Raw genomic sequence first — 13,161 nt, 5'->3', positions numbered from 1 at the left:
TAATGTCTTCTCATAAATCAATGCCACTGGTTGCTATATCAGAAGAAGTTACGTCACAGCTAAAGGAATGAGAGAGTGGGAACGTTACAGCAATAGCCTTCGAGTGTATGCTGTTCTCTCGATCATCACCTTCAACAGAATCAGGATTGAAGAGTTTTCACAGTTCCAATGAATTTCAATTGAAATTTTCATTTGTTAGGGCTCCCTAAATGACTTGATACATCAAACTTATCTTTAAAGTCTTAATTTTGACTCAGTTATTTTTATAGTCTTGTTAAAATACTGGGACAAAGATTTTATTTTAATGTAACTGCAAAGACATACATGATAAGCAACAAAAATTTTCCAAAATCACAAGCACAACATTGTAAAGCACTATCCAAAAGACTTGTAAATAATTTCTATCCCAATAAGGATGACATACAAAACATTACTGCCACTGTTGTAAATATTCATTAAATGTTTACAACCATGGCTTTGTTTATAGAAAATATCCCTATAAAACAGTCACTGATTTACAAAAATTTCATACGGCTCATTAAAGAAGTCTGACAAAGCATACCTAGATGCCGACAGGTTCTCTTCATTAATTTACAAAAAATATTAGAATTGATGAGACTAACAAAAAAGGTTTTCTTGTTAAGATCCTCACAATTGATGAATGATGAAGTCATATTCCTGGGGCTCAATGGAAAGAATATGATGGTCAAAGTTAAGGGTATCCGTTGCTTGGTGAAATCAATAGCTGGGATATTCTCTCCCATATCTCAGCTTAGTTGCCAATATATTTATGAATGATGGTTTTTGGTAACGTTTTACCGTGATTGAAAGAGATTTGTTGGAGGGTTGATGAGTGAGACCGTGCTTCTTTCTTGGATTTCTCTAAAGCCTTTTGCACCACCTGTAACATTTGTAAATTAAGCCATTAAAGAGCAGTAAACAAAATCTATGGTAGCTTCATCCATGCACATCAGGATTTCACTTGTAGTTATTGTTTTAAACATGTTTGCACCTCATGAAGATCGATTATCTTTCACCTACTTTCAGTATTTGCGCATGGATGGAATAATGCAATAAATTAAGTAAATCATGTAAGAGGATGATAAGAATAACTCTGTAATTTCTATTGTCATGCATAACAGCTGAAATGATAGACATTTTCAGCTAAACTCAATCCTCAGTGTGATAGGATCTATTTTAAAGGCAAGTTTCTCTTATGTCTGTGTAACCCATAAGATATATAATCTGGGACTCAGTTTTTCATCATCCAATAGTTGGCAACTCATATCCTACAATTTCAACACTGATTGTTGGTGATATTGATTTAACTCTTGACTCATCGTGTTGTCCTTTGGTGGGTCAAGAATTAATATTTTCTTGCCAATGTCCCATCATGCTTTATCTCATTGGTCTGTTGTACAACATGCCTCAATTCATTTATGCCTCCCTAGGTATTCTGCCTGAGAGTTTTGCTAATTTTCACGTGGCTCTGAAGGAATGTAGGTGGGGAGAAGTGAAATTGTATTGAAATTACAATGCATGGGGAATATTATGAGAAATTATGTTTCTTGGGATATCAGGTGTGTATGCTGTTTTGCGTTGTGCAGACAATTTTCCTCTTGATTTAAATGAGATTAAATATCCTCATTCCTTTCCCCTGAGCGTCCCATGAACTGTGTTCTCTTGATACAAGAGAGAGCCTCTGTAATTTTCTATTCAAAAGGTAGGAAAAGTATTGAGTATGGCTAACAACATGTGGTTTTCTATATGTCAAGGAATGGGATGCTATAAAATGAGAGGTAGAAATCATGCTCATTTATGAAGAATGAACCGGGGAAATATGAAATAAATCAATGATTAATGAATTTGATTTAGCAAAACCAAGCAATGTCTGACTAGTGATTTCTTCGGGTAGGGAGAGGAAATTTTTGTAATTTTCTGCATAATGAAACCAAAAGCACTGTGCTTTATGTTTTTGTAAGAATTATCGGGGGAAACATTACATTATTGTGAGAATTTTTGCTTAGGCACTAATATCCGCTGCTATTCTTATCAACAGAATCAGATCACAATTGTTTTTCTTGAAAATTGGACCGATATCTTCCTAGTTGTGACCCCACGGTATGTTTGTGTGCAGAAAAGGATCTGGACTACATAGTAGGGTCTCGTAGTGGCTGTGACTTACTAAGTGCAGCTGACACATTGTTACTATTTTGAATTTGACAATTGTATGCCCTTACAGCAACTGGATGCACATTGCCTATCCATTTCCCCATGAAAACTATTTTTCCAACTATATTTTATAATTTGGTGATATTCCACAATTTATTGAATGTAGATATGGCTGCTAACATGAAATTAAAATGTTCTAGATTCTCTGCAATACCTTTGGATGAGAGAATGATTCTTTCTACATGGTACAGACCTGAGACATAGCCTGCGGCTTATTTCGTAGGCTTATCTTCTCCTTGGCAGTTGTTTGATTCCCAACTCTAAGGAACTTTCTTCCATCACCTTCTATATGATGCATTGTCTCCCGTAGTTGCTCCTTTATTGGCACAACCTTTCTTGGCTCATAGGATTTGCGTATTCCAGGGCGTACTGAATAGTCAAGATAGATATTAATCTTTAAGTATTTTTAGAATGGATTGTCATTTTAGTAATTATAATGAGAAATAATTTTAGCATTCTCAGAAGACTTCATCAATTCCTTAGATGAACATGCAAGATTCATAACTCATAATTCTATTAATTTTTTACTTTCATTCAAATATTACTATTTCTAGTAATGTACTGTAAGGTTGTGTTAATTACACTGATGGACAATCTATGTTGTGTAACAAGATTGATTTCTGAAGCTGTGGTCATCTACTTGGCTGATACTTGCTGGCACTAAGTTGTGATTAATTTATTTGATATGAAATGGACTGAATTGCAATTTTGGGGTACACATTATTGGATAAGTAATTTAATATTCAGTTAAGGCTCATGTTCTTATTACTGTTTATTAATTTCATCGTATATTTGATGAATGATTTTCAACAAAATTGAGACTATCACAGTTCATCCTTAGCATATTTACAATTGTGTCAAGTGAAAATAAGGGAATGGCTTTCAGTGGCATGAAGCGATAATTATTTAAGAAAATCCTTTTCTATTCCATTTAAAGAGATGTATTCAAGGGGAAATTCCCTGGTCGTTGCATAAAAATGAATCATTTTGTGAACTAATTAGTTTATTTTATTCCCCTCTATTTAGCCTTAACTAATGAGAAGACAAAGTATAAAGCCTAAGTATTTTAGTGTATATTCCGATGTAGATGCAGGGGTGAAATCAAAATTTCATCATATAGAATGAAAACTTTTGATAGTATGCATAAATGCATGAACATGAGTAGCTCTTATGATCTTTGTCATGCATGCCAGATAGTGAAAATGACTGTACATCAGAGCTACTTAGGTGCCTCGTAAAATATGTTCTGTAATAAAAAAGTATCTTACGCTATGTAGGATCCTTGGAATCAGTACATTGGAGACATATAACGAAGATGTATCAAAGGCATGGGTAGAGAACATGATGTCTTTATTTGGAAAATTAAAAAAAAATATTTTACATGAATGTCTCTCAGTCAAATTGGAGTACAATGGAGGCAGCACATACCTTGAGAATTATGGCGACAGCTTGAATACAGGTTAGGAGATAAGAAAGAGGAATAAAGTCACCAGTAAAGTATAAAATTCTCTTGCTGGCACTTTTGGATGTCCTTTAAGCTTTCGCATTAGTGGGACTTTCAAGTTGCTGGCCAAAGTAGTTTCTCGATTATAATTATATATGTATATTGAGAGATGGGTATTTTTATGGTAAATCCTCATGATGAAGCCTAAACTATTTTACTAATTAAAAATCTAACCTACTCTTCTAAGAATTCTCTGATTTAATGCTGAGGAAATATGCATGTACTACCTTTTTCGTTGTATTCCATTCATGTAGAGCCTTTCTTTGCATTTTTCTACTCTAGCTTTAGTTTTCAGTCCAGTTAGTCTTTAAATTATCAATCACTTAGGCCGTGACATAGTTTAATCATTCATCGTCAAATACTAATATACGGAATACTAATAGGAAGCTCGCCTCACTTGCTGATTATGTGGAAAAAGCCACCATCAAATTGTTTATTGTGAAGTCCCTCTCGAGTTTCAATTAGCCATTTAGCTATGGTACATAACATTTAAGTTTTTAATGCATCACTTTGAAAGAATATTGAAAAAGAAATGTGTTGGTGGAAGGTATTTGCTAGGCTACTTTTAGATGGGTGGTTATCTCATTTTATTTAGGTACTGCAAGCCCTTCTTACAGTAGCTACATGCACCCATACTTTTTTGATAATGATTATATTTCTCTACTTAATTAATCATGTGATATCCTGGGAGAAGATTCTAGCTATTAGAAGTATGCACCTATGGATGTCGTAGGTGCATGAAAAATGTATTTATGAACATCCCTGAGTATATCTTGCCTGTCTTTAGTGAAAGACTTCATGCTTGTATTTGATAGAGGTGAAAGAATGATACCAATTGTCCTAATTTCACAAGATCCAACGAAATTCATTGCCACAGAAATAGCCACGACTATTTTATGTATCAATTATTTTATTAGCATATACATAGTGTATACTGGATATGCTATCATGTTATATTGAATTTAATTTGGTTATTAATAACCAAAAGGAGTTTCCTCCGTTGAATTACGATGCTTAACCTCTATAGGTAGCCAAGGCTACTATTGTCTGAAGATTCATCTCTAACTTTGAATAAAAATTTATTCTTTTCAATACAAGATGATTAATTATTCTATCCCTTTATAATATATCTTTTATGAATAATGCCTAGCATTTATTGCTGAAAGTATTAGGTTTGTAATGCTAAATGCAGTTATAAATTATTCAAATCAAAGTACATCCATCACTTTATTTCATAAGTGATCCCTTATCTGTACGGATATCTTCTTTCAATGGGCCTGAATGATTAATATTTATAAAATGTGATATCTAAGGTCTCATTTAGATAAGTGAGGTAGCTTGAGATTCCTATGTCATAATTTTGGAAATTCTATTATACTCATGCCTCTGTTAATATCAACAGAATGTAGATGTTGCCTTTCCATGACAAGTAAAGTGGCTAGAGTGTAATGAAGGCTTTTGTAATCTGAAAGTCCAAATAATACAAATATCATTCCTTCAAAAATGAAAATCCGCTTTCATGCTGCTGCTCACAAAATCCCATTTCTGCAGGCAGAATAAATAATATGGCCATGTTAAGTGGAAATAGTGAAAAGCTTCACATCTCCAATTGCCAAAATTTTTCATGTAAAGAGTCATTCCCCCCATTAAATGGACTGTAAATCATTTAGGTGCCAACAACAGACTTTTTTGGTTTCTTTAGGTAAGTAAGAAAATAATGTACATTAGACCCTTGCTTTATCATATTGACCTATTCCAGAGAGCCAATCATAAAGCAAATTCCATCCTATGGTGAATCTGCATTCAAGGAATCTTTTTGAAGAACATCTGCACATGTAAATGCAGCTATATTAAAAATGTTTAGCTGACAAATAAGGTGTAAAATTACATAATTGATGACAGTTGTGTGATTGGAAACAAAAAAAGGAAAAATTTGAAGTTTAAAATAAGTATGAAAAAATTAGTGCAGATTGCATTGTAAATCTGTCGTTAGTAGGACTGTAAAGCAGGGGTCACTTTTATAATCTTTAAGCAGAACATATGCCATCACGCTACTTGAAATATGTAGTTTCTATGACTAGAGAGTGGAGAGCTTTCCAAGGCCAAAAATTACCTTCCCTCAAAAGACCCAGGTCGAAGCTTTTGGCAAGTAAAATTACATTTTTTTATCCTGTGGTAACCTAGCATTAAACTATAGCTAATCAAGCTGATCATATGCTTCTGAGGCATCTGTCACATCTATGTTATAGCATTTGATTTGTTCCTTTTATTACCATGTTTCTGGGGTGAGGAAGACGAATGCACCTGGAATTTGATTCCGCTGTCAGAAGTCGATGTCCTTTTTGTAATCACCTCCTGCTTTTCATTTGATCTCAGATCTTGAGCGGAGACATTTCGGCGTACAATGCTTGAGAGAGGCTTTGAAATGGTTTCCTTTCCTGACCTTGTTATCTGAGCTGGAGTTGAGGTTTTTGGAGAACACGATTGAACTTCTTTGGTCTTCGTGTTCATTTCTTGAAATGTTTTGGAATCGTTTGGCGAGGTAACTGGCATCTCTTTCTTGATGCTCATTGCCGCCTGCTGCGCCATCGCTTGTCGCACTCGTATGAATTCGTATAGGTTTGAGCGGTAGTCATCAACGCCCAGTCGGACATCGTCCCTCAATGGAGGCACAACTCTTGAGTGCATGGATGGCTCATCCTTGACTCGGTGGAACCTGTTGACGTAATGGCATGGGGATGAAACAAGAGTTGGGTCATCTTTAGGCTTTGATTTTGTTTTTGAATGGTGAATTACAAGCATCAAAAAATGTTGCATTGATTCCTTTAGTTTATGCTTCAATCATTAAAACTTGTGCGCCTGTTAACTTAGCATACACTGTAAATTTTCTTGAGCAAATAAGAAAAGTTGGAGACCTGGAAATCTTTGGTGCACCACTATGATCATCTACCGTATCAATGAAAGCCATTATCTTTGACTACAACATCAATAGAGGACTCAAAAAATTATTTTATTTAATTATGTAACTTTTTGGAATAATTTTTTTCATGGTAAGACAATAGATTTAAAGGAAATTGGGACAGTACCAGACATGTAATTAAGGGGTTAAGATTTCTGTCCATCATAATAGGATTTAAAATGGACTTAACGCATACTATTTGCTTTTGCTTATCATCACCTATCCACAGAGGCCACTCTAGTTTTGTAAAAGAATTGAAGCAAATGAATGAGAATTCAAGTGTAATCATTTACAAATAACTCCATAAAATATTTGATAAATTCCTATGCATCTTGTTATTTCTTGGAAATGTGACTTACCTGTGGACGTACGGGTGATCTAGTGCTTCAATAGCGGAAAGCCTTTTCGAAGGATTGAAAACTAATAGTTTTTCTACAAGATCAACTGCATCTTTACGGACATTCTTCAGAATTTGCCGGAATGTTTTCTGAGGAGAAGTGGGTGTTTTTTCCAATAGCGTCATCCCATAACCAGAGCAAACATTTTCAATATCTGGATTTAAACAAATAATCATTAGATTGCTTTTTCTCATAAACAAATTTAGGAAACTATTTAGGTGCTCTTACAAGTACTAGATTATGTATTTTATTAGAACTATGTCGTTATGAATCACAATCTGTTTCATACAAAGTTTAACAAGCTATTCATGAGGCCTGATTAAAATATGTGAAATATCTTAAAATGAATTATTTTATGCACAGTCATGCTCACCTATGCGCATTATTATTTTTCTCCAAAGCATTAGAAGAATAGGTCAAATTGATAATTATCAATGATATAAATATAGTAATTACCTTCATGTGATGGCTTAGGAATCGTATTCATAATAAGCTCCACCTGGTTTATTGTTGAAGATCCTGGAAAAATTGGTTTTCCTAGAAGCATTTCTGCTAATATGCATCCAAGACTCCACATGTCTACCCCTTTGGTATACCTGATGGACAAATCAATCAATTAAACTTCCATATGGATTCTATCAAAGTTGCATTTTATCTGTCAAATGCAGAAAGATGAGTGTGTCGTCCAAATGAAATGTGTTTAGTTAGCACCTGTCATTTAATTCTTTCCTTATCCTCTACCACACTCTACTTCATACAAACCAAGTGAAAGAAATACTGTCTTAAAAATCATACCACAGCTTTAAACTATGGCAAATTCCTCATAGTATGTAGCGTGTATTATTTATATCCTAACAAAGCCTCCTCCGTACACTGAAAACACAGAGGCAATTTCCATCACGAGAACTTGCTAGATCTGCAAATTATTTCTCTCCAACTAATTTAATGTGTGTTAGTGTGACAGCAAGATATGTAAGTAAAAACATCTTACGAGTACAACTGATTGGACCATCAAATCTACCATCATTCCCTCTGGACACTAACTCTATTTTTGAAACCAATAGGGTAGTTTCCTTCATCAAAGAAAACGAAAGGCATTCATTGCGATTCGTTACCCACCATTAGTGTATTCATAATATACAAATTATTTGGTTTTAGAAATACCGGTTTGGACGAATGGCAATGGTCAATTTTATCCTCATTTGAAAAAGGCCAGATTGGCGCCCATGCGATACCACTCCATGTGACGTCACAGGGACCTAGTTTCTATACGAGTAGATAGGAGTTTTACATCGTCTGAGGTTACCAATGCATGCATGAGGCACAGAGCTCAGGGAAGCATGTCTTAATAATCACTTATTAAAACTGGCTAAGGTCGGAAAGTTTTCCTCGTTTGATAAGGTATTAATAATCCTTATTTAAGCCAAGCGCTACCAGCTAGCAGGGTACTCTGCTACCTGCTAGCATCCTGCATCGTATCAGCGCTCAAAGCCTCGCCCCAAGGTCACCTCACTTGCGCTAGCGGGAACCAGAACGACATCACTCGGAGTTTTCCCGGCATTCATACTTCACCGTCACATTTTCGTAAGCTTGAAAATTTTCACTTTTCATTTATTTGCAAAAAATAGATATCATCATTTAAAAATCTAAAGTTGTATGTACTCCAGGAGTAATAATCTTTCGATTTAGGCAATAAAAAAATAATAGGAAATCACCCTATTGTCCAATAAAAATATCAATTGATGATCCTCTGGGACCATATTATAGCCACTAAGTAATCCTTAGCAAAAGAATGGTGAATTTAATTATGATATCATAGATTTTAGTTCATAGTTTCTATGGCGTAGAATTGTAGCTGAAGTGGTCATTATGGCCATTGTTCCTCAAAACAGAGTAAAGTTCATTTTCAATCATATGTATTTCCATGTGTCCTGAACCAATAATTCCCCATTAAATTAATAAACACCAATGATATCACAGGAAAAATCTACTAAAAAAACCTTGGCAGTCAACCTGTGAATAGTGGAAAATACTTTATTCGATATTGGCTTAGCATGTTAGCATGGCATCTTGCAGAAAAATAGGTCTACCAGTTGGGCAAGAGGGTAGTTAAAGTTTGTGCCCGACAGGGAATTATCCGCTGCAGGTTTTAGGCAGGTTAGGGTGGAAAGGGTAATTTAACTTTTAAATAATTGTATCACCTTAACTTTGAATAAAATACCACTTGGTTATGAAGTGAAATGAATATAAAAATGCATACATACCTTTTTGAAGCGACGAGGATTTCTGGTGCCCTGTACCATCTTGTGGCTACATAGTCAGTAAGTGATGGATCAACTATTTCAGGTGTCCCTTGGCCATTTATTTTATCATGAGGGTTAAGCGAGCGTGCCAGTCCAAAATCAGCCAGTTTGCAATGGCAGTTGACATCAATTAGTACATTGGAAGGCTGTGAACATGTATATCAATCCTTGTAAGATATGAGATCAGGCCAAGTGAATCCATCTCATTACTACTGCGAAGACTTTCATTTTATTTTATGCACCAATTAGAATTTAGTTTGGCAATTATTGGCTGAGTTTTTAAACATTAATATGATTATATTAAGCTCTATTTGTTCAATCCAAAGGTTTCATGCATGGCTTTAGCCAGCAGAGGGTGAAGGAATTAGAATTCCATTGGAAAGGTACAGTTCCAAATGCTTCCCCATTTCAAATGACCATGTGAAGAAAATGTGGCAGTCATCAGACTGGCTGACAGGAGAGTAAACAGTACTGACCCAATGAAGTTAGTGGTCAAGAGACACATTTATTGATGTGAAAACTTTGGTAATGAAGGCTGGTCTTTGTTACTATTGGTTTTAAAAGTTATCTATTATCTGAAAAAGTGCATTTGAAAACTATAAAAAGTAGTTCAGTAAAAATTACAGTTAAATTATGCAAATGAAAAATGTTGTAGAATTGGAATACACCCATATGGAAAAGCATTCCCAAGAGTGAATGAACTGTTGACGATACGGAAAAATTATTAATTTGATTTTTAAAACAAAATTTTGGAATAAACATGACTTTTAAATAAAAATGGAGTAGTTAAAAGAGAAAAGTACATATTGCCATAGATATGTTTTCAAACACTTTTTACTGTGGTTGTAACTGGCCTAAATAATTTTATTTAAAAATAACTTTATGTATTGCAGGTAGATTTATGATGTTGAGTAAAGATAAAAATAAATCACGTTTTTTTGTCATCATTCGTTCTGGCTGTACATTGATGAATAAGAAGTATAGTTTAATAATTAAAGATTTTTTATGTGGAGAATATGTTTTTATGCCTATTGTGACATGGTTTTTCTTCATTTCTCAGAAATTTTGTCAGTTTTCACCTCAAAACTTTTTTTGCCTCCAGCCTTAATTTCATGTATTAGTTAATCCACTTTAGAATATGGGCCCAGATAGGTTGGGAAGTAGTGACATCCTTATAATACAGGGCCATGGTGTTTAGATCTTATCATTAACTCCGAATAAGCTATTGAATTCTCATTTCAAGTACTGTCCGGAAAGTTATGTCCATGGGGCATGCCTTAATAACAATCAATTTCCAATTTTAATATTAATAAATAATAGCTCTTATCCACCTACTTTTTGGTCTCTGTGTACAACTCCTCCAGAGTGAATATATTTAGTTGCTTTCAGTAGCTGATACAGTATGAACTGAATATGTATTTCTTTCAATACGTTTCCCTTTTTTATGACATTGTGGAGATCTGAATCTGAAAATTAAATTAGTCACAGTGTTAGAAATGGGGTAATATTATTTATTAGTAATTATTATTCAAAGGAGTGGAGCTTAATTAGGAAATAATACCCATATACTCAAATACTAAATAAATGTCCTTGTCGTTTTTGGCTTTGTGGATGCTCCTCAAGGTTATGATATTTGGATGGGCTCCGAACGCTTTTAGAAACATTATTTCTCGGAAGGTACGCTGTGCATCAGTTGGGTTCCGAAAGGCATCAAATATTTTTTTAACAGCCACTTTTTCGTTTGTTTTCCGATCGATCGCTTTCCACACGATTCCATAGGCCTTTTATGGGGACAAATTTAAACACAGTTTTAATGAGTCACTTGGGATGAAATGCCTTAAGGCAGAGCGAAGAACATTAAAGAATTCTATCTAGTTATTCAGTGAAATTATAGTCGTAATATTGCATGAAGTTAAATGAAAACATCGTGAGAAATTTGTTACATGTTATCGTTTTCTACGTGGAAAAATCGTCAAGTGACTGGGCGTATGTTACAAGCATTGCTGCGGGCAGGTACTCACCCCTTTTCCAAGTCTTTTTCCAATCTCGTAACGCCGGGTCATGTGATTATCAACTTCTTTAATCGGTAAATTCATATTCACTCACACTACATTTATGTTCCCAGGAGATAATTCTTCCATTTACTGCTTGTGACTTTCGTTTCTCTCGGTTTTGTACTTTTCATTGGGCACAGTAAAATTGCCCGCGTCCAAAATACGGTAATGCCGCGTCGTCATCCGACAAAATCAAATGATATCTGCCGACTACTGTTCGTAGTGAATAGAGATCATTTCAAATCTTCCTTTCGACTGCAAAACTTTCGCCCTCCGGGTTATAATATAACGAATAACACACACCTTCGGTTTCCATGGGAACGACACGCTAGCGGTGGCTATATGCTTATTTTTGGGGCAAGTCGTCGAGCACGAAGGGGGAGGGGCGGACGGAACGAGGAGTGGGGTGGGGGGAATAGCAGTAAGTGACCACGCGAGGTCGTCGACTTGATATTGATGTTTTAAAGAACTTCGAGTCCCTTCCAGAGTAGTTTATGTGCCCTTTTCTATCCCCTGAATTTTGGAATCGTTTTGCAGGCATGAAATTTATGGGCCGAAAGTGCGGAAATTAACACAATTTTCGAGGATAAAGTGTTTGTTCTCATTGAAAAGTGAGATATTTTACGGATAATTGAGATTTCATGTACGGTCAACCACCCCATTCAAGTATGTAGTCGACAATATGCGAATAAACTCGAGCAATATGGTTATGAGATGTAAGACTGCCGGCGAAAGTTGGTAAATACGGCAGTCTACCTTGGTAGGGCAATTCAATGTTTCCATATTCATTTTTTAAGAACTTATTCTCCGTGGAAATAATGAGTTGAAATTAGCTTTATCGCATCGTACGTCGTTATTTTTATGTGGAACAACTAAGTACCTGAAGGTCAACAGGGTCGTATTAAGGTCGTTGTTTGGGGGGGTCTTTTCGCGGCGCTTTGGTGCTATGGAATATCTCTCAGCGATAATGCGCCTGAGGTCTGATGTATGTTGAAAAGTGGCATTTAGATGTTTAACAAAATTTTGAAAACATTGTTTGTTAAGCCGGCGAAATAAAAAATTTCATTGGAGAGCCATCATAAATACTACTATCTTTTCAATTTTCCGGCATTTATGGGAGGGTGACCAGTCCCCCGACCCCCGCTTAAATCCACCATTACATCTTATTAATTCTATCTATCTAAGTAGCTGAAAATACTTAGCAGCGAAAATTCGTTTCCCTCCGCCTTACACCCTTGAAGTGGCTCTCAGGGTATCATGTTGATGTAGGTGAAGTATTCACCAGAACATATATGTATGCGTAAGGAGACATTATCCTGATATCGAATATTTGTACGACCTTATTTCCCCGTGGAATAACGTTTATCCAATTGGTGATATTTCATCGTTAATTTAATGATGAGTACAAAATCCCACTTTATATCTGCTAGATGGAGAAGTTAGTATCATTGTGAGATCTGTTTTCAGGTGATTCATCGCTCGTAATCCTCGGAAGTGTAGTTATTTTATCGAGCTTTTTTTCGCTTCCCGGAAGAAGGTCAAAGACTTCAGTCCAAGTAGGAAGTGACCCGGCGATGCCTTACTGACCTACGTCAAAAACTCGCAATCTAGATGATCAAGATTTCTTATCTGATGGCCTAAATGTTCGGGGCACGAAAATATTGCGGCAGTATTAAGTGACCGCCGAAACCTTTCATCTTCGATTTCGTTG

At 35.4% G+C, this 13,161-nt stretch overlaps 1 protein-coding gene across 1 annotated transcript; it reads right to left on the bottom strand.

Annotated features, from left to right (window-relative positions):
- Positions 1-280: 280 nt before the first annotated feature.
- Positions 281-11,734, bottom strand: LOC124155467 (mitogen-activated protein kinase 15). Its single transcript, XM_046529301.1, has 9 exons — positions 11,418-11,734; positions 10,958-11,177; positions 10,732-10,862; positions 9,358-9,542; positions 7,550-7,689; positions 7,055-7,247; positions 6,010-6,452; positions 2,426-2,601; positions 281-901 (listed from the first exon to the last, which is right to left on the bottom strand). Exons 1-9 carry the CDS (start codon positions 11,490-11,492, stop codon positions 773-775), a joined length of 1,692 nt encoding a protein of 563 aa, XP_046385257.1. The 5' UTR covers positions 11,493-11,734; the 3' UTR covers positions 281-772.
- Positions 11,735-13,161: the final 1,427 nt, after the last annotated feature.

This window comes from Ischnura elegans, chromosome 3 (genome assembly GCF_921293095.1).
Source record: "Ischnura elegans chromosome 3, ioIscEleg1.1, whole genome shotgun sequence".
Lineage (NCBI taxonomy): Eukaryota > Metazoa > Arthropoda > Insecta > Odonata > Coenagrionidae > Ischnura > Ischnura elegans.
Note: the sequence above shows the minus strand (reverse complement) of the source record. Positions and strands in the feature narration are given on the sequence as shown.

Excerpts from the sequence above, each read along its gene's own strand:
- LOC124155467 (XM_046529301.1), bottom strand. The coding sequence starts at position 11,492 with ATGAATTTACCGATTAAAGAAGTTGATAATCACATGACCCGGCGTTAC. Across the intron at positions 7,690-9,357 it reads ATCCTCGTCGCTTCAAAAAG|GTATACCAAAGGGGTAGACA; the intron begins GTATGTATGCAT and ends TTTGTCCATCAG. Across the intron at positions 2,602-6,009 it reads TTCCTCACCCCAGAAACATG|TACGCCCTGGAATACGCAAA; the intron begins GTAATAAAAGGA and ends TTGACTATTCAG.